Genomic DNA, 23,133 nt, shown 5'->3' with positions numbered 1-23,133 from the left:
TTCAAGTTTGACTCTGATATTCATTTATAGCGCTCTTTTACACTATTCGTCATGGGTCTTCGTCATGAGAGTTTTTTCTCTATCTCACATTGGATTTTTTTTTCTCTGAAACAGACCATGGCCCATGATCCAATGAACAGGTCGGGTCAGAAGCAATGGTTATCTACAATTTTGGATTAAAATCCCCCAAGCCGTCAAATTTTTGGTTAAGTCAAAATTAAAAGCATTTTGACAGCTCGGGTGAAATCGTGTGGACTTATCGGATGACCTTATTATTGAATCATGCCATGGCCTATAAATAAGGTTACCCAGGGAGACCAGCTGTATATCTGCACCACTCAAGTTTGCTGTCTAAATGCATTATGTGAATTGAAAACGTTAACAGAATCGACATTTTTGACATTAGAATTGAAAAAAAACAGCTGATTTCCGATTTCGATTGCTACTTGGGTGACCTTATTTATAGATCTTGAAACTACAATAATGGAGTTCCTTTGCTCCAAATAGTTCCTTTGCTCTTCATTGTTTCTTTTCTTTTTATAGTTCCTTTGCTTTAAATAGTTCTTTTGTTTCAAATAGTTTCTTTGCTCCATATAGTTCCTTTGCTCCGTATAGTTCCTTTGCTCCATATAGTTCCTTTGCTCCATGTAGTTCCTTTAGTCTTTATAGTTCCTTTGCTTTTTATAGTTCCTTTTAGTTAAAAAACAACGAGATCAGAAAAAAGAACGATACCAAAATGGAACGAGATCAGAAAAAGAAACTATATTAATTAAAGAGTTGGAACTAGTTTCTCGGAATAGTTCCAATGAACTAGTTCGTTCCGGAACTACCCAACTCTAATACCTATCATGGCCTATAAATAAAGTCACACAGGGAGACCAGCTGAATATCAGCGCCACTCAATAATACATTTTGACAGGAAACTTGAGATGTATCGATTTCCAGCTGGTTTCCCTGGTGACTTTATTAATAGGCAGTACGGGAACAGACCTATATGGTCTGTTCCCGTACTGCAAGAATCTACTCGATTTTACTATTTTCTTCAATATCATAAAGGAAAATTCGTTATCGTAGTAAAAAGTAATAGATTCGGGAACAGACCAATTGTTACATATACATCGAAAATATAAAAGAAAATCGATTATAGCCTCAAATCGTATAATCGTTTATGTTACCATCCCTACCAAAATTAATTTATAAAAAAATAAGCGATAGATATTTTAATAATATTTTAAAGAGCGATGGCTGACGATTTAGATGCAATTCGAGCCCAGCGTATGGCACAGCTTCAATCGCAATATGTAAGTAATGTGATAATAAAGGATTTCTCTAATACCTCAATCCACCTGGTCGTAGAACTGATGATTTAACCGGTAATCAATTCATCTGGATATTGATACACATGTTACGGAAAACCATAAATAAACACAGAGGAATACATTTCCAATGCCATAAATGGACAATATTATTTTCTTATGTGAAAAATTAATATTCGGAAGTAGAAAAGGGACTTGGTTAAAAAGGATGAGTCATTATTTTGAAGAGTAGGAGAGTGCGGTATGTGTTATTGAAAATCACAGTTTGGGGTCAATATACAATGAAGTAGCCAGTTGAATACCCAAAAAAAGGGCCAAACGGATTCAGTGGAACAACTCTGCTTTAGTATTTTGGTTTCTTATTGATTACTAGTTCTTCCTACCAATGATCAATATTTATTTTTCCACCTTTTAGAATGGCCCCCATACAACGATACATACCAAAGTTTGGGTATTTTAGGAAGTTTGGCAAATTTTTATATTTTGGTTTGAAACTGCCTTATTAAAAGTTAACAATATTGGTCCAAGTTTCGGGTTAGTTCCCATTTAACGTTATAATCATTTTACGCTATTTTAGAATTTAGGCCAGCTTTTCGAGCAAATAGGCTACAGATTCGCTACGGCGAATTTGAATGCAATAAGAGATAGGGACATTTTTCACACTTGGATAACGTCGGTTTATTCTATATTGTCGATAAAGATTTCAATAGTATTTGTTTTCGGTCTAGACTTTTTATATTCAGTGAATTAGATTTAAATAATTTCACTTTCCTCTACTATTAAAGGGCGGCGGAGCAGGTGGTGGAAATGCTGGCGATAAACAGAAAGCTCAAGAAGAACAAATGCGACAACAGGAAGAAATGAAACATGCCATTCTCTCCCAGGTCTTGGATCAACAAGCTAGAGCTAGACGTATGTATTTATTATTGACTTAAACCAATTATGCATAAAAATTGAAATATATTCTTCATTTTACAGTGAACACATTAAAAATTAGTAAACCGGAAAAAGCAGCCGTCTTTGAAAATATGGTCTTGAGAATGGCACAAACCGGCCAATTAAGAGGAAAATTGGATGATGCCCAATTTGTGAGCATTTTAGAAAGTGTAAATGCTCAAATGCCTCAAAGTAAGAGCACAGTTAAATACGATAGACGTCGTGCTGCCATCGATTCGGACGATGATGATGACTACGGATGCTGATTATTGGCCATAAATGGCCCAAGGAATGAGCCTTTATTTTCATCTTCCAAAACGCCGGCCATGTTTTGTTCTATTGTGTTTTAATAAGATATACCGCAACTCATTAGTTTAGTAATACTTTATTTGCAAAACATTTGCTTAAACAAGTAACACTAGAGTTTCTATTTTTTATTTTGAAATAAAAATGACTCGTAAAAATAAAAAAGAGATTTCCATTAAATACAAATGTAGAAAATAAATATATGAGAAAATTGGACTAGAAATATAGATACACACAGTCACGATAAAAAGAAAAGAGATTTTACTATGCTAGTATAGGTAAAACTTATCTATTGGATGGTATCGAAACTATGGAACACTTATAATTGTCAAATACATGAAATTTAATTAATGTTACATGAACCAAGGAGATTTCAAATTTTCTAGCATCGATACCATCCATCTTTCATACTAAAATTAAGTACTTTTGTATATAGTTTACTCCTTCTTTTCGTGATCATCTTCCTCTTCTTCTGTGACGAGACAATCCCCACAAAAGATGGAATACAAAATCAGTGAAAGGAATCCCATTGGAAGACCAAAGATAACCGAAGTTAATACAGGATTACCGCGCCACATTTCAAATAGTGCCTTCTTGCCCTCAAATAAAGCTCGATTCAATCGCACAAAATACGTATCACCACCCAATGCGGTTGCACTTTCGTTGTGAATACTCTCAAGGAATATGTGTAAAGCTTGTGGTGTCATTTGCATTGGATCATCATCAGGCAGATAGTGTTCTTGGGTAGTTGAATTTATGACAATTATATGGGGAGTAGGCATTTCGTCCATGATAATAGAATGCGCAATACTTGGATCACCAATCTGAAAAAAATAAATTTGGCATTCAGCGACGTGAAGTGTGTACTATGTTTTACTACTTACCCAACCAAACTGGAACTTGTCATGATAACGATCACGATGTTTCCTTATTACAGTCTCCACCATATCTCGGAACTCCAATTCATGCGTTGCAATCTGGTTAAGTTTATCCTCTTCTACTACGGCAACGACAAGATACTTCTTGGTTTTTAACAATTGGTTGATATTGAATCTGGTTATTTTGGGGAAAGCCACAAAACGCTCCACATTAACAAATTGATGAATTGTTTCATTGACCAAATCGGCGTCCATCTCGTGTGCTTTATGAGCATGTGGATAGAAGTGATGCTGTTCCTCTTTGTAGACAATAACGGCTGGTAAATGCTCAAAATCGAAATGTTGCGCAGCCACATCTGGCGAAGTGGCGTAGAAGAACCCATGCTCTTGATAGTTTTCAGCGGCAGCATAAAATGTGTCCCACACAACACCTTCTTGTTGTCCCACAAACATGAAAAATATCGTATGCGATCCCTTTAGCATATCAACACTTTCCGTCCTAGTAACTAATTGAACCGGTGGACCACTCATTCGAAGAGCATAATCTACTAATTCATCTTTGGAGCGATCGCCTGTATAGGTGTACTCCATGTTGCCCTTAACAAATATTATAGTTGGATATGAGCGTACTTTAAATTCCTTGGCTGCAGCTGGATATTTAGTACAGTCCAATCGTCCCACTCGGATATTGGTGGCATGCAAAGCCTGTGCTACCAAGGCAAATATTGGCTCTGTCCTTTTACAATAACCACACCAAGGGGCGTAGAACATTACTAGCCATTGGCCTTCATGACGTACGTCGATGAAACGATCCGTGAGCTCAAATACTTTGGAATTTGTTGCAGCCTCAACTCGTTCGAACACATACGGTGTTATGAATACACCAATTAAAACTATAAATAATTATAAGCATTATTCCCTTTATCGCTTTTAATTTGCAACAATACTCACCACTTATCAGAAGGGAAGGGTGCATTTTCTTCGATTCCATATTTAATAATATAGATATATTTTTTGTTAGACGAAAATTGTTTATTCTCGGGCGTAATTTAATAAAATGGACAACAATTACATCAGACGATAAAACATGATGAATGCTTTGAAGTTGTTGTACACTTTTAAATATATTAATTAAATTAGTATTGTATTTATATTTCTAAATAAATAATCTTTTATGAATGAATAAAAAACCTACGTGCCGCACCAGGGTAGTTCGCAACCCTCCTCTTGCTAACGAATGGGGGAAGAAACGAAATTGCCGATAAAGGAGAACTCAAAGTAGGATAACGAAATATTTACGAATGATGTGGGATGGAGAGACTTCATGAGAAACGAATTCGCATTGTTGACACTACTGTCCGTGTATGTGAACAAATAGAGATGCCACATTATTTCAATTAATGTCATGTTCGCACTGCGATTTAGATGAGGTTGTTTTCTCTCAAAGTTTCAAACATGGTACATTTACTCAAGGTAGGCCATAGCATGGCACAATAATACAAGGTAGGGCAGCTTGAGGTAAATAACAAAAAATCAACTATGCACGTGTGGCTTCTTCTGCCAAAATAAAATAAATATACGCAACAAGTGTTTGTGTTTATTTGACATTTTTTCAACACAAAACGAAAAATGAATGAAAGGTTATGATTTCTTCCCAAAATCTAGTTGGGAATACCATTAAATGTTTGTTTCATCCATAACAAAGTAATTACTTCCAGACGAACGTGTTAAAAACATAATTTTCATTTTAATTAAATTTGAATATATTTCAATTTATTTTGAATTTATTTGACATTGTATTCAAAACAATACACACACATACACAAAATATGTATTTTGATTTGATGGAACAAGCCACCTTGAGAAAAAATTGTAATCAGTTGGTAGTTGTGCCCTACCTTGTAATAATTATACCATGGTACAATTATCCAAGGTAGGCCATAGCAACTTATAAAGGTCTTCCTGGGTGACCTTATTTATAGGCCATGAGGTCGCCCAGGGAGACCAGCTGATAATCGATACCTCTCAAATTTGCTGTCAAAATGCATTATTGTGAATTGACTTCCATTATGAAAACGTAAACAGAGTCGAAATTGTTGACATTAGACTTGAGAAAAAACAGCTGTTTTCCGATTTCGATTGCTACCTTGGTGACCTTATTAATAGATCTTGCCCTAAAGTGCACGATGTTAAACTTACCGGTATTACCGCTAAAAACTCTCGAGTGTAATAAAATTTCGCAAAAGTGTTTATTGCCTAGAAATGTGCTTGGAAAAGTTGGATACGCAGGAGATTGGGCAAGATGTTGGTTCCGCGTGGAAGGAAGTGAAGAAATGAATTTTGCACTGTGTCAAATATTTCCTCGAGATGGTGATGCGGACTCCGTCTGTTATTTAGATGTCACGGTTTGCAAGTTTATGTCTATGAATGATAAACTCGTCCTGAATAAGATCGAATTATTAGATCGTAATGAGGAAATACCGTTGCAAGAATTGGAAGTTTCCTTTCACATTAATGCTAATAATATATTAAACTTGACATCACTGCCACGCACCTTCCTGATTGATATGGCTCAGAATTTGTTGCAGGCATATCATTTGTGTACAACATGCATTGTTGTGGACACAGAGTTCCAACGGATCGGGGTGGATTATATTTCTATTGAAATAAGGAATGTTTCGAATTATAGCCGATTTATTGTTACCGAGGAGACTAAAATTACCGTTGCGAATATTTCGCTTGCAAATTACGATAAGGATAGGAATTTTGTTTGTTCTGATGTGCCCACTTTTAACACAGTCCACAAACAACTGGACGACTTAATGGAAATTGCAAAAATTCAAAAGGAGTCGAGTCGGAGTTCACAAAGAATGAATATAAACGCATTAGTTGTGGGCTCTGTTGGATGTGGCAAGACATTCTTAATTGAAGATTATCTACATCAACGCATATGTAATGTTTTTCGATTGAAATCTTCAAATCTAATAAAACAATATCCCGGAGAGGCTGAAATGGAACTAAGACATTTCTTTAAGAGTGTTACATTTTTTAACGATAATTTCCCTTCAAAAGGTGAGCATTTATATTGCAGTGCGTTATATTATTCTGTAATTAATTTCCATTGTTACCAACAGGTATGAACGTAATTCTTGTTGAAGACCTACACTTATTATGTCCGCACACAAAAAGTAAAGTAAATAATTCTGAAACATCAACAAATGCAATGCGCCTGCTGACCCAGTTTTTATCACTATTAGACGAATTGGGCCAATCGAAAAGGGGTATTTTATGTCTGGCCACAACTCACAATGCTGAAAATTTAGATGATTTGGTCAAGCGGCCTGGTAGATTTGACCAAGAAATTCCCCTCTCAGCATTGACAATTGAGGATCGCAGGCTAATTCTTGAAAAACTTTTTAATGCTAGTCTACCTGATAATAGTTTCCCAATGCATTTATTGGATTGGATTTCTAAGCAGACACAGGGTTATGTTCTCGCCGATTTGGCCTTGTTTGTACGCAACGTTACACATCTTATTTTGACCAGATCAAATATATCCCATGAATGGATTGCCGAGGAATGTTTGAAAAAATCAAAACCTGTATCGGTTCGAGAAACCGATGTCAGTGTTTGTAAAACAAAGGAGAGATTTTCTAACATTGGCGGTATGGAGCAATTGAAAAAGATTTTGGACGTAACGGTTTTAGCTGGTCTAAAACAGGAGAAATCTTTTCGTCGTTTTGGCTTGACAATGCCGAAAGGGGTACTATTGTATGGACCACCGGGATGTGCCAAAACTACGATAGCCAAATGTTTAGCCACCGAAGCAAATATGACTTTTATTGCCACTTCGGGGGCAGAAGTTTATTCACCGTATGTGGGTTGTGCTGAAAAATTCATTGCAAAAATGTTTGATACCGCACGCAAAAATTCTCCTTGTTTAATATTTCTGGATGAAATTGGTAAAGTGTGATTTTTTAAATGATTATAATGTGTTTAAAATCATAATCTGTTTGGCTTATTTTCTAGATTCCCTGATTGGTCGAAGAGCTGTAAATGGTTCCTCGGGAGATGTTCAGATACGCATTCTATCGACAATTCTAACGGAAATGGATGGCATTGTAGGCTCAACAGATGGTTTTAATTCAAACAATCATATAATTGTTGTGGCCGCCACAAATCGTCCAGATATGGTTGATGATGCCTTAATTCGTCCTGGCCGCTTCGATAAATTAATACATGTACCAGCTCCGGATTATGAATCGAGACGTTCAATATTGATTTTATATCAGCAAAAAATGCCATTTGCCAAAGATGTAGATATAAATGATATTGCCAAATTAACGCAGAATTTTTCGGGTGCTGATATTTGTAATCTGTGCAATGAGGCGGCAATTAATGCATTTCAACGAGATTTCAATACGAGCGAAATAAAACATGAAGATTTTCTTCGTGTAATGAAAACATCACTGAAGTCGTCATTGTCCCAAAGTCAAATAGATTGGTATTATGAATTTGAAAATAAATTTCAAAGATAACGTTTTAAACAAAGTGAATTAAGAACTATTATTAGGTGGCAGTTTTGCAAAATTGTAGTCAATTTTTTCGAATGTTATAAATATCAGTGTATATAAAAAATAAAAAAAAAATAAAAAATAATATAAAAAAAAAAAAAATACAACAGACAAAAACATCGGCAAGAAAACATAAGTAAAATATTTAATGTACTGAAATTTATTGTTTGTTTTTGCAATGGAATTTTTTAATAACTCAAATCCTAACAACATTATTACAGTCAATATAAGCGCTTATAAATGATGGACTATTGCAATTCTTGCGAATTTAAAAAAGTCAATACACACGTCTTCTAATTTGTATTGCCTCCCTCATTCATGACCAGCAGTTCTTGTTCTTTAATTTGTTTTTGTTTTCATAATCAAACAGCTAGCCTTTCGATCTATGTGTTTTAATAAATATTTATTATGTTCATAAGTAAATATAATTATATTGTAACTTAATTACATGTTGTAATATATTTGAATATTTGGCATAGAACTAAAAATAGACGATAATGAGAATGAACATTTTTTGGTTTTTATAAAGGGAGCAGAAAAATAGGGTTTTGCTATGAGTTTTTACAATATGCAAACAAATATATAAGTATATAACAAAATATGGAATGTTAAAATAAAAAAAAATATTTTTTAAACTTTACTCAACATTAATACAACTATAGGAGCATCTAAATCGTAAAATACATCATTGTATGTATATGTATTTTGTCAGCCAAAAAGTCTCAGGAATAAATAAACGAAAATAAATAAATTTTATATAAATAAGGGGAAGGGGAAGTTTTCTTTTCGAATGCAATTAAAGCAACAGCCATTTATCATACAAGTAGATGATGGAAATGCAAATAAATCCCAAAAGCATGGATAAACCATATTTCTTTATGAAAAACTAGCTACCGATAAATGCTGCCATTGTCCCTGTAACATTAGAAATGAAAAAAATGCATTAAAATAAAGAAATTGTGTATATATATTATACATACCGGTATACCCATACTCCAGCCAGCACCAGCTGGATTATCTTTTGTAATACCACAACGTCGACAAAGTACCCCATTCATGGCAACGGCCCATACTTCGGTTCCCACAGATATTGCCTTGAAGCCCAAATGGGTATCAGTGTGCGGTGGTATATTTGCAACATTTGGCAGAAATTGCCAGTGGGAACCCTCTGGGAATGTTTTGGTTATCTCTTTGCGTACAGCCAAACGATTTGTGCTATCTAAGGCCCATACACCAGCCTGACCCACAGAAATTGCTTTAAATTTAGTACCACTTGGAGCATCAATGGGTTGCCATGCATCTCCTAAAACAAAAATGCAACTCATTAGCTCAATCGGGTCACAACTGTGACAAAGAAATATATATATATATATACTCACCCAAGGGATTTAATTGCGTTATACCGTAACGATAGAATATTGTACCATTTTTACCCAAAACCCAAACTTGTCCTGCTGGTGTAATACTAATCGCTATCAGGGGCTGTTCACTTGGTATATGTTCCCAGTTATCTCCTTTAGGATTTAATGATGTCACACCATGACGATACAGCACATCGCCGTTGGAAGCTATGGCCCAGGCACATATTGATATCTCCTCGATATTCTCACTGTTGACGCTATTATTGTCGCTTGGTAATACCTGTAATGCAGCATCGAGTATTTTCGAATGGCTTAACTCCTGCCAAGGTCCACTGGTGACCAGCCGGCACTTCTTCAGCCAACGACGACGTCTTACACAGTCGGTTAGACGTTTTTGAGCATGATAAGTGGCAGGAAAATCAATAGCATATTGCCATCCTTCTTTATCACAGCCACCGGGTATATTATAATCGATCGCCCAATCGGATATCCATTCGTAGTGTGATGACAGGAGTTTTGTATGCTCCTTGCTACGCTTCTGTCGTCCGGTTACATCGCTCCACATAAATCGATCGGTAGGTAAGCTTTTGGTGGTGAACCCGCTTATTGGATTCCAGCGTTGATTTTCATACACATAATAGTTGTGTGTATCTATCATGGGATTAATTTTACCCACATTCCCTTCCAGTCCCTTTAAGAAATTACCACCCCAACCACCGTTGTATACCCATGCTGTATTGTCGCATGTCATGCCCCAAACGACACCGGCGGAACAACTGAAAACTTTCTTAATGTGACCGCCAATTTGTCGCCAAAACATTAATTGTGGATTTAAAATGACACTGGGGCAACGATAGATAACGTTGAAGAGTTTTACTCGACCACTTACATACAGACATGTTACCGAGTCGGGATCAACACGATATTTGTAATCAACAAAATATGAATTGTTCACCATAACGGCATAGTGAGTTTCCAGGGCTCTGAAATAAAACGCATATTTCTGATTAATACTATCAGTCCTATTAGTCATAAATAAATGATTTGTTTACCTTATTTTCAGAGTAAATGTTGTTCCGGGTGCGAATACCATTTTATCATAGCGTGTTTCATTTTGCCACTCGGAATTTTCCATTGTATTTAACACTGTTGTATTTTCATTGAATCTGAGTAAGAATTGAAAACATTTTATGAAACAAATAAAAATATAAAAATCTTCTTCGTGATATTTACCTAGGGTTTAAGTGCATAGCAATAACACGATGTTTTTCAACTTTTACACCAACTTTAAGTGACGAATGACACTGTAAATCGAAACGTATTTGATCAGCATCATCATAAACACAGCCAGATATAATCAATTCTGATCCACAAGGCATTCTGCAATGCATTTAAATTAAAAAGGTTTTACCGATAACTAACGAGTTGTGTATAGCTTACCCATTATGTAGAGTATTATAGTACGGAGTCTCTAGGGTACTGACATCCATTTCTTGTTTATAACTATTTGTAGAACTTTCCCACTGTTGCGCTTTCATATTAGCCGGATCGAAGACAAAAACATCACCCAATTCTGTAGTGGCCCAGATGGAATTGTTTGCCGGCTTAGCTACCACTTCATTTATTTGACAACACACCGATGTTAGATGTGAAAGCCAATCTTCCATTTCACTATCACTGGAGAAGAGTAGGCGAACCGGTGAACAATTTGAACTTACAAGACTTGTTACATGTATGGCCAATCGTGGGGAAGCAGGTTCACTGCAGCACATAACACATGTGATGGCTGATAGGGAAAATTGTATTTTCGCAGTAACCCCATCAGGATTCAGTACGGTAAATGTGCCCGAATCAGAATCTTTTTGAATTGTTGGATTCTGTGATGTGGGCGTTGTGGCCGAACTGCCACTCACCCATTCCAGTTCAATGAGACAGTCTTCAAAATCCTGACAGCCGGGTCGCTGATAGCGTGCTTCTGCTGTTTTTATCCAAGACGAAAGCTCAACAGCTTTCTCATATTTAGCTTGGCTCACTAGGCTATTGAAGGTTTCCTGCCGTTTTCGTAATTTTTCCAAAATATCTTGGCGCCATGCAGAGTCTACATTTATTTGGTTGTCGACTGGAGAATTTTGATCGTTAAACCAATTGGGTAAATTGCTGGGATTAATGGTAACAGCACCAGCTGTTATATAAGACCACATAATTTCACATTCAGTCCAAAACTGGGAACCTAAAAAACAAATAACAAAATCAGAATATCAATTACTCTATGAAAATTTGAATTGAAATCCTACCAGCATGATCATCATCATCTAGGAATGCATCAGAACCATGATGTGTTGAATCGGCATCAAACACAGTCGAATCACTTTCCGGATGAGCCTCAGTGCCTACCATGGAACCAACACTTCGTACCGGCGACCATGCCCGGGGATTTTTTAAATGTGTTTCATAAGCTTTGCCACTAACTTCGGCCACCTCAGTTGTACCAGGAGCACTAGACGCATGCGTCAACTCTCTTAAGGCCGAAGTGCGTTTCTTGTGACGTTCGTTTAAATTTAAACTACCGATGTTGGGTGGTGAATCTGAATAATGCCGATAGAGTTCTCCTTTCAATCTTGACGGCGGACCATGGTTGCTGTTGTTACTAGAGACAACATTTTCTATTGGCGCACAGGTTTCCACGACGCCTTTTTCTTTTTCCTTATTATAAAGATTGGAAAAACTCTGTTGTTTTGAGCCGGGTGTTGATGAACTACCGCTTCGTCGTGAGGCTATCGACATAGAACTTGACGTACGACTAACTTGCATTGGCAATTGTATTAAACGCCATTTTTTCCCTGTGGGGTCGGAAGGTGTGACACCAAACCTGTAATAAAGGGCACGATCGGCAGAACCAATTGCAAATACCTATAAGTAAAAAGTGGTGAAATAAATGAATACATGTCCATAACAGTACAAAAATTGTTTGCACAAATGTACGCTTTACTCACCTGATCATTGGCAGCCACCGAAACCATTGATATATTACCTATCATTTCCACCCAACCGCTGCCAATGGCGGCATCTTCACATACCCCTGCCAAGTCACCTTTTATGCCACGTCTAAACCATACGCTGCAATCATTACAAACGCACCAGACAGCATTTGTGCCAACGGAAATTTGAACTATTTTCAAACCACTAGTGGGTTCCTGGTTGTTGGCATGGGATGGTGCCTTAACATCCAGCCAAGCATCGCCAGAGAGGTTTTCACGCGTTACGCCTGAACGTACAATGGCATGACCATTGAAAAGTACCGCCCAAACCAGACCAGTGGGACCAACACTTAATTGGGCCAATTCACAGGTGGGTGGTGTTGGAATAGTTGTCCAGCGAAGACCTTCTGGTGCTGTTGCTGAAACACCACTACGAAACATTGCCTACAAAGAACACTTGTTAATGAAAAAGAAACATTTTTAATTCGATGGAAAAAATACCCTGCCATGGGCTGTTATAGCCCAAACCACTAATGTTCCCGTTGGTGCATTTGGTATATTTGTACCGCCTATGGCCACATCGGTAAAAGGCTCCTGGGTGGGATCTTTGTGTAGTGGGGCCACAGCACACCAACAATTCAATGCACTGTAGCGACGAAACCTCACCCATTTACGTCGTCGAACATATGAATTCCAAGATTTCTTCGCCGAATATGTGGCTGGAAAATCTAGAGCGTACATCCAACCATCTTCACCCAGGGAATTTCCATCCAAGTCCAGCTCCAAGTGCCAGTCACCGTCCCACTGCCATGCCATCGATGGCAGCCGTATTTTCTCTATGGATCTGTCTTGCTGGCCATCGGCTGAAGAATATTTGAAGCGATCTGTGGGCAATAGGGTTTTTGAGAATCCTTCGATTGGCAACCAACGTTCATTTTCATATGATTCCTCCTTCACTCGTATGGGTACATCTAGGCCATGTACGTGAACGTAAACTTGGCGGTCACCGCCAATAGCCCACATAAAGTTGGGAACAGCTGAGATTTTCTTGAATTCCAGACCATTGTAGGGAAATTCCCTCCACGCAGCAGAACTGGTTGATAAGGTATAAACTCTACCTTCACTGCTGTTGGCAAATAGCAGGCTACTAGGCATATTTGAATTGGACAACAAATTAACGCTCCCACTTTAGGATAGATAATTCTTCAGCTTTATAATTTAAGTCGGTATTCTAAATCTGCAATGGAGATGATAGATTGTGTGTAAGTAGCCAACTAAGATATATCTGTTAGATTTCATAACTAATATTGAACATACTCGCGACTGCCTTTATGCCATCCATTATCCCGAGCCATTTAGTACACGCCTAATACATTATTTTTGATGTGAGTCATTGATGCCTTTTTGATCCTGTTGAAAATTTAATTTATTGGTATTCAGTTATAATGTTTTACAATTATTAATTCACTTGCTTAGTTATTATTTGTTACGTACTTTAAATAAAGAAAATTGTTCGCTTTGTATCTGTTAAAAAAAGTACAAAGGAAAAAATAGTGTGATATACACAAAGGACACAAAGTAGGGGGCTGGCTATGTTATCCCTTATTTAAAAAATGGGGTAGAATCGTAAACAGCTGTTTTGTATTTTCACCCCCTTTTTCGAGTTGTTGTAGTGTTTGGAAGGAAATTGATAATATTGGGCAGTAGTACAATAACTTGTCAATAATATATTGCAGAAACAAAACGATTCATAAGAGTTCGAACACAAATTCATTCAGAAATTATTAATAAATGCATTGACGAACAATCTCTTCAAAATTCAGTGACTTTCATTTATAATTTTGGTATTAAATTGTTTGGTCTGAAATTACAACCGCATTTCTGACATTAAATTGCATCAACAGCTGTGCTGATGCGCCTAACTGGTTAAATCTTCCTGGGGCAATATTAATCAGGGTTGTATTAGAAAACGCGTCAACTACAGTACATTCCTCCTATTGATTACTATTCAGTCAGACTACTATTTTCCGTTAAAATCGAAAACCGAAAGCATATATGCGAATCAACAGTTGTTCGCAATCATGGCACAATGAAAATGTAGAATAATTTCAATGAAAATAATAAAAAAAGTTAAAACAAAGTTAAGCAAGGATGACATTTAAAATATGTAAAATAATTGGGGTCTCCTAGGAGAAAACTCATGCCACGATATGACCTTGAATATACCGGAAAAGGCGTGAGAAAAATATAATGGGGCTATACCAAAACGAGCATGGCATAATTACAGATGATAGTCTCATTTGAGAAATTAATAATGGAAACCCTCTTTAATTTGAGACTCATCCAGGGATGGAAAATGAAAAATGTGAAAAGGTACCAAAAGATTACTTTTTTAATAAAAGAGTACTTTTTTCAAGAAAATAAAAAAAAAACATTTAATTTTTTGCAATTTTAATCATAACTGAACAGTTATCATTCGTAAACCTGTTAATTTTTTCAACAGAAATATTGCAATCACATCAATATCTTTATCTGCATAATTTTGTCGGTCAAGTCCATAACAAATTCTTATCCAAATTTATATATATATACTATGGTTTAATGAATGGAATGGTACTGAAATGAAACAATAATTAAACATTTGGCAATAATTAAACATTTTGTAATAATTCCCACTGGAAACAAATTATGAAAAAATCGTAATCATATGTCTGCATGAGACTACCTTGATAATTTCGGGTATTGAAATTTGAAAGCCAATGAGAATACAAATTACAGGCAATTCGCATGGTACAATTATAAAAAGTAACAGAAAAACGCAGCTGATTTGATTCCAACGTAATACTAGTGTCAATATGAATATGACAAATTATGTTTTTAAAAATCACCCAACGGCAAAATTGGGAACGCATACATTTCGAAATTGTTCTTCATTAAATGTCTTCCTGTATTCAATTTACTCAATCTGCCTGCTGGGAAAGTTTTAGGCAGCAAATCTGTCTTCATGGAATAACTCGCAATTCCCAACATTTTCATATGTGTTACACATATAAGTGACAATGGCTCAATTATAGGAAAGATCTGGAAGCGATAGAAATATAAATTTTATAGATTTTCATTCATGTTTTTCAATTTCATTTTCAATTTTATTATAACAACACTTGCTGTTACCTTATATTATTATACCATAGGCAATTCGGTTGAAAAACTTGTCTAAAATGCCCAAGAAAATCGGATACTTTTGTAGAGTTTTGTTCCGAATTCGGAATAGTATTCAAAACACTACACACACATATACAAAATATGTATTCTGATCTGATCTCCAAATCGTGTAGAATGTTATTTTGTCGTTTACAAATTTGAAACGAACATTTTTATAATACAAAAAAAAAAAAAAAATTATAAAAACTTTTTTGAATTCCATTTTTTTTTAATTTAATAACAAAATTTATTTACAATGACGATCCATGACTTTATAAAACAAATGAGTATACCAAAAAACCCATAAATGTCATGGGAAAACACAATCAATGAAAATAAATGTAATATATACACGTTCGTAGTTGAATGGCCTTTTGTTTGAGATACATTCTAGGTGGAGTACACACGAAAATAATGTATGTATGTCATTTAAAATGGCAAAACTAAAAAATAACCATCCATTAGAGGTCATTTACGGATATGTGGCTAGAGACAGAATTAGTTGCAACCTACTGACATGATATGTAAAATTTATTCATTAGCGGTTTGGGATTTTTTGAATCATATTCGACATCTATATTTGCAAAAGGGTGATTATTTAAGAGTTGTAAAGAAGTTAAAAAGCAAATAACACTAACAAACAAGTAACGAGTAAAAAAGCGTTATGTTCGGCCGGGCCGAATAGGTATAGGTATTCTGACAGGTACTTGAAATGAAAACATAGGAAACATACCAAAATGTGGACCTATACCGACATTTCTACAAACCGATTTGGAAAATTTTCCTAAAAACACCAAGCTGCTGGTTCAATATGAAAATTGTCATTGCAGAGGAAAAAGAAAGTTATGAGGTGCTATGCATAATTGATGAGAATGATCATCTCGATGAGTTACAAACGGAAAAACAAAATTTTATTTACCCTCCATACTATGGAGGAGGTTATAAAAACGATGTTATGTTCGGCCCTGTCGAACTTTTTATACACTCTACAGTGAGGATGACAAACAAAATATTTAAAATTAGGACTTTGAACTGTAGGAACACGTTTATTTCCAATAAGTTAACGATGTATATTTATTAACAAGCCAATTCTTACTACATGACTAATATCATATGTTACAAATTGAAAATATGTATATGCATATTATTCCAATGAAAACTTGATTGACAAATTATAAAATGAAAAATAATAAAGAGTACCTACAGAACATACCGACAAATACGTGAGAAAAAGATGATTGAAAAATGATCAAAATATCGAATAGTGGGGCTACCGTTATATGGGAGCTATAATAAAACTGTCATCAATATTTATATTTTTAGGTAATGAGATTTGACTGCCTGCGCGGTTGAAAAACGTGTCCAAAATCCCCAAAATACTGAATATTGTGAGTAACGTTATATGGCGACTACCTTGAAACTTGGGTTAGTATTAATAATTTTGGTACGGAGATGTGCTATATAAGGAGAACCAAAATTGCCAATTTACAGCCGATTCGGTTGGAAAACGGTCAATGAAACCGTTACACGCTGCCCGAATGTTGGGCAACGATGTCCGGTATTTTTGGCCCAATTTCGGGGAAGCGCTAGCTTCAGCTAATCGACAATTTGGTATTTTTCAGTGCCAACCTTGCTTTCCAAAATTATCCAGACGCAATAGGAGATTTTGGTGGCCATTGTGCGTTGGAAGCGAGGAACCTCATTTTGTAACTATTCTTAGGTGGCTGAGTGCGATGGATTTGAGTCCTCTTGGAATGTCCAAGGTCTGCGGCCAAAATATTTGCGTGCCCAGGGCTTTAATACACCCTCCAGAATATTTTTGCGATAATATTCGGCGTTTATTCTGATGTCACGGTCGATTAATACAAGCAGAGAGTGGTCATCGGCTGTTATGGCCGCCTACACCATCACCATGGCCGGCAATCCCACGTCGGCTGGTTCTATGTACCGGATTGACTCGGAGATGGACTCCGACCAGAGGCTGCCACCTCAGCAACTACATGTACGTGTACGTCATTATATCCCGGAATGCCTGCTCCGAACGCTACTGGTCCGTGCCGGGATTGAAATTCACCCGGACCCAGAAACTGCATCCACCATAGATCAATATCGGTGAGGTGCAATGAATGTCGAGGTTGCTCTGGACTGAACAGGATCCAGGAGTACTGCGAAAGGAGTTACGTCGCTTCATGATGCGCTAGCACGTCTCCCAGTGTGTCTCAGGTGTCGTCGTCCGATTCATAATCTGAATCGTCATCGCCGGAGTACGAGACACCCCCGCAGCACAGTGGGAAAAAATGCAGATCTAGCGCGCAGAAAATCAAAGTAGATGTTTTACTGTATGTTTATCGATATTTTGGATAAGAATAGATTTAGATGGACAATTTTAAGTATTTTATGAAAAAATTTGGCAATTTTTTTTTTTTATTAACCCATTAAGCGCCGATTTTTTTTTTAGAAAAAGCTTAAATTTTTAGGTGAAAATTACTATTTTGAGGCAATTGAAATATTTTATAATAAGCAATATTTTTCGTTATAACTAATAGTACTCCTAGAATGGAAGCTTCTTTTAAAAATTCGGAAACATTTGGAGGGTAAAAAGTGGGTTAAGGCCAAACACTATTGTTATTATATATATCTTTATTATTGTAAATATTACATATCTAAAACATTAAACTATATATATTTTACAAAATTTAGGCGTTACTTATTAAATACTAATCACATTCATTCACATTCATTCATCCGAGTTTTGATCTGAATTAGTTGGTAGCATTGGATCCTCCAGTAGTTTAAGGACTTCTTCAGATAGTGGCTCACTATATCGATGGCTAAGAGATGTACTACGAGACAAACATGATATTTTTGGATCAGAAGAAAATAGCAACCTATTAAAAAGATCCCTCATTGTTTCCTCACGACTAATTTTTCTGGTGTACAGTTCCCTGTAGTTCCGAAAGTCCTTATTTCTGGATTCCATGGCTTCTTCAGACAACATTCCTATGGGCAAAGCTGCACATTTGATTATATCAGCTCCATGCACTAATATTTTGTGTATGCTTGAAGGCATATAGAACCAAGAATATAATTCCACGAAAAGAATAAATATTTCCTCAGTAAGTCTATTTAATATATATTCTTTTACATCAGAACCATGTTTAGATTTTATCCAAACTTCAAAGAGCTCTCTGTACAAAATTGACATTTTTCCACTTCACTTGTTTAAGAACTAAAATAAATCGCTATTCACTTGTTTATAACTTGTATAATCCCGTTCTTTGACACTTATTGAATGAGAAAAATCTATGAATGAACATTTGTTAAATGCGGATTTTTCATTCATAGGTAGAAAAATCTATAAATAATATGTATTTTTGCATTCATTCGTAACTGATACCTGTATCCGACCCTAACGAAATTCGCATGACAAAGTCATAAAGTCATCCGAAGTCATGTCAGTCATTGGAAACCCCATAACAGGTATAATAAAAGTCCATAAACTCCACCTCCACGAAAATCATAAATATAGGTAAAACAGTGTATATATGAATGTTACACCAATGATATTTTTCCATGGTTCATAAAGTGGACCCTTTACCTGCGGTATTTTAAAAGACTCTTACAACCGATTTCGTTGTAATTTTAATTTTCATTTAGAAAGACATTTGGAATAAATGTATATTCAGTGCATGAGTTTAAAATCAACGTTTGGAGCAGCTTACTTAAATCCCTCATTTTCATACTCACACCCAGTACTCTTGAACCTTAGGATGGACATTTTGAACTTGTTTTTTTTCTTATCTGCTATGCTGTGATCTATTCCAAGTCATATTTGATGAATTATATCAAAAAAATTCACAAATTTTTAATTTTATTTGAACAAAACCTTAAAAAAGCTTCCTACACAAAATTGGCATTTTTTCAAAAAATTGTCATAAATCCGAGAATCGCAGGAAGTCGCAGGAAAAAATTTAGTATGATGTTCTAGACAGACACACAAGAAAAATAAAACAAAAATCAAAGCTGAACTCGACTGCACTCCATACTAAACCCCTATTTTAATTGAAGGAATTAAAAAAAACGGGCCTTACATATATTTAGCCCGAAACACCTAAATTAAAATAACTTATGGGTTATATAACTATACCATTTAATTAAATACCAATACTATATATCAAAAATGGACAAAATTTTATAATAATATATTCACAGAATGCACACGACCATCGCAATTTTATAGCAAAAAAATGCCATTTTTAACATTGGAAAAATTTTCTGTTTTAAATGTACCGTTATTCCGTTCTAGCTTATTAATTCGGATTATTTTATACGGACTTAAGTACTCTCAACACTCTACTTTAAAACTGCATTAATGTTTTAAAGTTTCCTTCAACTTCATTTTTTGATTTTCTGCGCGCTAGATCGGTATTTTTTCCCACTGTGCGCAGTCTCCTCAACAGCAAAATGCGCAGCATTTAACACCACATATTGCTGTTCCCTTGCAACAAAATCAGCGAAATTTTAGAATTTATGAGTCGAAGGAGAATAATGGTCGGTGCGATCCAGGAAACCCAGCTAACCGAGAACTGTAGCTTGCAGCGTTGCGATGGTTAAAACGTTGTGCGGAAGGACCGTACTGGAAGCGGAGGTAGGGGACTTGCATTCTTATTACACCATCTTGTCCAGTAGAGACCTGTCTCGCTTGAGCTAGACTCTAGTGACCCATACATGGAATGTATGGGGGCAGCAGTCAAGTTTGGAACTGCCGAGGTAGAGATGATCAATGTTTATATACCGCAGATGAATAGCTGTACACCGCGTTACTTAATGTATGGGGGCAGCAGTCAAGTTTGGAACTGCCGAGGTAGAGATGATCAATGTTTATATACCGCTGACGAATAGCTGTACACCGTGTTACTTACCGGATATCAGTCCGCTTTTAGAAGGTAAAAACCGCCTGGTACTAGAAAATTTCAATGCCCACCATTAGTTGTGGCATTCCGTCATAGGTAATGACCAGAGGTTTGCTCAGCGCTGGCTGAGCATATTGATAGCTCAATTGGCCTGGCTTCAGAGAATTTACCAATCACCGCTTCAGAGAGCTGCCCATTCCCTCAAATCCACGGGTTTTTGCGATGAATTTCCGGAAAATCATCGCAACTGCTGCCGCTCGCTTTATACCTGCTGGTCGAATACCCGAAGTAAGACCTAACTTCCCAGCAGAAGCAACGGTATTGGCTAATGAGCGTGATGAGCTCCGTCGTACTACTCTTGAAGACCCAAGGGTACGAGAGCTTAAAAGTGGCTAGACCACTTGAAGCAATACAGCATTGCCACCGGAACAAGTAAATTGTGGGCAACGGTTAAGTCACTCTCGAATCCTGGAAGGAAGGATGACAGGACGGCTGTTACATTGAAAGACGTAACTGCCCAAAGCGTTGGGCTCGGACGGAACTTCCATGGTAATGCTTAAGCAGCTGGATGAACCCAGAGTTGAGTAGTTAACATCAGCCCTCAACTTGTCGTTAACCACCCACATAGTTCCTGAAGCCTGGAAAATTTCCTGGCAAGGATGCCACAAATTAGGCCGATTTCACTCCTGTCACCGGTAGCAAAGACACTTGAGGCGCTAAGCCTCTTATCGATGAAAAGCAGTTTTCCAGTTGACACCAACATGAATTCCGTAAGATGCACAGCACAACAACAGTATTACACGCCATTTCCCCACAAATTAGCAGAGGACTCAACCACTTGACCTATCGAAGGCCTTCGATACCGTCAACCATGCCAAGCTGTTCGAAGATATAGAGAGGACAAATCTCCGACCGTGTTTGAAACGTTGGATAATCAACTATATGTGTCTGAACCCCGTAGAGTGAAACAGGGAGTTCCCCAACGAGGGGCGATATCTCCGGAACTGTTTAACCTCTACCTTTCTGATATTCCAGAACCACCGGACGGCATAGAGATCGTAATGTATGCGGGTGATTGTACGATGGCGTCGGGTCCCATTATTGATGATATATGTATGTGAGAGGCTAAACGTCTGCATAGCCGATCTGGTTAATTTCTTCCTTCTGAGGAATATGAAAATATCCGCCACCAAATCAACAGCCACACTGTTCACCAAATGGACGTCTGAAATGAAGCTCACACTGAACATGATGGTCGATGGAGAATTGATTCCGACCACCAACTACCCCAAGATACTGGGAGTAACGTTCAACAGCCTTTTCAAGTAGTCTGCGCAAGCAATAGGCCGGTCAGTGGTAAGCTATGCGGCGCCAGTGTGGCTCGCGAATGCTAGTGATGGAAGAATATCCAGACCTGCCAGAATGCTGCGCTGAGAACTGCAACAGGGTGTCTCCTCATGATTCCTGTGGACCATCGTCATGAGGAGACGAAGATCTTACCCGTCCATCGTCACCATTATATGTTGTCGATGCAGTACTTGCTTGGGTGCTATCTTCGGGAACATCCCTGCCATAATCTTATGGACAGGACTCACCCGCTCAGGCATGTCAGGAAATATCAAGAATTGACGGCTCGATACCTAACACATGACCTGCATGTGGACTAGGACCACAATCTTGATTTTAGAGTTAGATGAGTTACAGGCTTTACCCCGAGCTCATTTTTCAATATTTGTCGAATGAAATATTGCGATATGTCCACCTCATGAGCCATTTTTCGGCCACTGCGACGCGGGTTTCGATCAAGTCGCTTCTTTACTTCTCGAACCGTTTCTGCTGATGTTGCTGTTTTCTTCCGTCCACGTCCTTGAGGTCGGGCTACGCTACCAGTATCACAGTAACGAGCGATGGTACGAGACACAATTTAATTGCCGGAGTGCTCTAACGATAGCCACTTGTTATTTTCCAGCCAAATACATATAAAGAAATTACACTATGACGCTTGAAATCCATCACGAATAACTTTTTTTCTGGAAAATTCTCACCAAAATGCTTTTGTAAGCTTGCAAACAATATAATTAGCTGTCACTGGAATATTTTTAACAGCTGTTGGGACGACTGGCATAGAAATGACAGCAGTCTGAAGTTGGTTGCAGTTTTTTTATCTCACCCTGTAGATGAAATGGTATAATTATTACCAGGTATGGCATAGCTAGCGTATGATTACAATTTTCTTTTTTAAATTTAAATACAACCGCCTGTTGCATATATTTAGTTTATTTTCCACAGAAATAGCCAGAGTTTCTACCTTGTATCATGAAATTATTATTATTATATTTTACTCTTCAAGTACCCAGAAAATAACCTTAACAAATATTCGGCCACTTGTTAGTCAATTAATTATTGAAGCATTTCAACAACTAATTACATTATTTATTAGAAACACTATTTTATTGTAATGATTAATTACGAATTAATAATAAATAATGTGATGAAAAAAATTTAATTTGCACTCAATAAATTAGACCATTCACCAAATACGAAGCATATCATCCTATGTACAGACGTGTTATAAACACGCATACACAATTACCAAACAACAATTTTCCACAAAATCCTTTAGAAAAAAATATTTAGGACGCAAATATCAGGAAAAAGGTAAACAAATAT

The 23,133-nt window shown here is 36.8% G+C and overlaps 4 protein-coding genes across 4 annotated transcripts; 2 read left to right on the top strand and 2 right to left on the bottom strand.

Annotated features, from left to right (window-relative positions):
• Positions 1 to 1,241: 1,241 nt before the first annotated feature.
• On the top strand, positions 1,242 to 2,536 carry LOC133338297 (programmed cell death protein 5). Its single transcript, XM_061546474.1, has 3 exons — positions 1,242 to 1,301; positions 2,102 to 2,228; positions 2,295 to 2,536. The coding sequence occupies exons 1-3, from the start codon at positions 1,242 to 1,244 to the stop codon at positions 2,516 to 2,518; spliced, it is 411 nt and encodes a 136-aa protein (XP_061402458.1). The 3' UTR covers positions 2,519 to 2,536.
• Positions 2,537 to 2,995: 459 nt separating this feature from the next.
• On the bottom strand, positions 2,996 to 4,427 carry LOC133338296 (protein disulfide-isomerase TMX3). The gene is made up of 3 exons (XM_061546473.1): positions 4,388 to 4,427; positions 3,443 to 4,329; positions 2,996 to 3,382 (listed from the first exon to the last, which is right to left on the bottom strand). The coding sequence occupies exons 1-3, from the start codon at positions 4,425 to 4,427 to the stop codon at positions 2,996 to 2,998; spliced, it is 1,314 nt and encodes a 437-aa protein (XP_061402457.1).
• A 1,342-nt stretch (positions 4,428 to 5,769) lies between these two features.
• On the top strand, positions 5,770 to 7,974 carry LOC133338295 (ATPase family gene 2 protein homolog B). Its single transcript, XM_061546471.1, has 3 exons — positions 5,770 to 6,497; positions 6,551 to 7,398; positions 7,466 to 7,974. Exons 1-3 carry the CDS (start codon positions 5,770 to 5,772, stop codon positions 7,972 to 7,974), a joined length of 2,085 nt encoding a protein of 694 aa, XP_061402455.1.
• Positions 7,975 to 8,412: 438 nt separating this feature from the next.
• Positions 8,413 to 13,519, bottom strand: LOC133338294 (tectonin beta-propeller repeat-containing protein). Its single transcript, XM_061546470.1, has 10 exons — positions 12,851 to 13,519; positions 12,365 to 12,793; positions 11,666 to 12,281; positions 10,812 to 11,601; positions 10,605 to 10,751; positions 10,424 to 10,537; positions 9,390 to 10,354; positions 8,991 to 9,313; positions 8,882 to 8,925; positions 8,413 to 8,428 (listed from the first exon to the last, which is right to left on the bottom strand). The coding sequence occupies exons 1-9, from the start codon at positions 13,502 to 13,504 to the stop codon at positions 8,887 to 8,889; spliced, it is 4,077 nt and encodes a 1,358-aa protein (XP_061402454.1). The 5' UTR covers positions 13,505 to 13,519; the 3' UTR covers positions 8,413 to 8,428; positions 8,882 to 8,886.
• Between the last annotated feature and the right edge of the window lie 9,614 nt (positions 13,520 to 23,133).

This window comes from Musca vetustissima, unplaced genomic scaffold (assembly GCF_032173495.1).
Source record: "Musca vetustissima isolate MV318-11 ecotype Yass unplaced genomic scaffold, APGP_CSIRO_Mvet_v1 utg5865, whole genome shotgun sequence".
NCBI classification, from domain to species: Eukaryota; Metazoa; Arthropoda; class Insecta; order Diptera; family Muscidae; genus Musca; species Musca vetustissima.
This window is presented reverse-complemented; position numbering and strand designations above follow the sequence as displayed.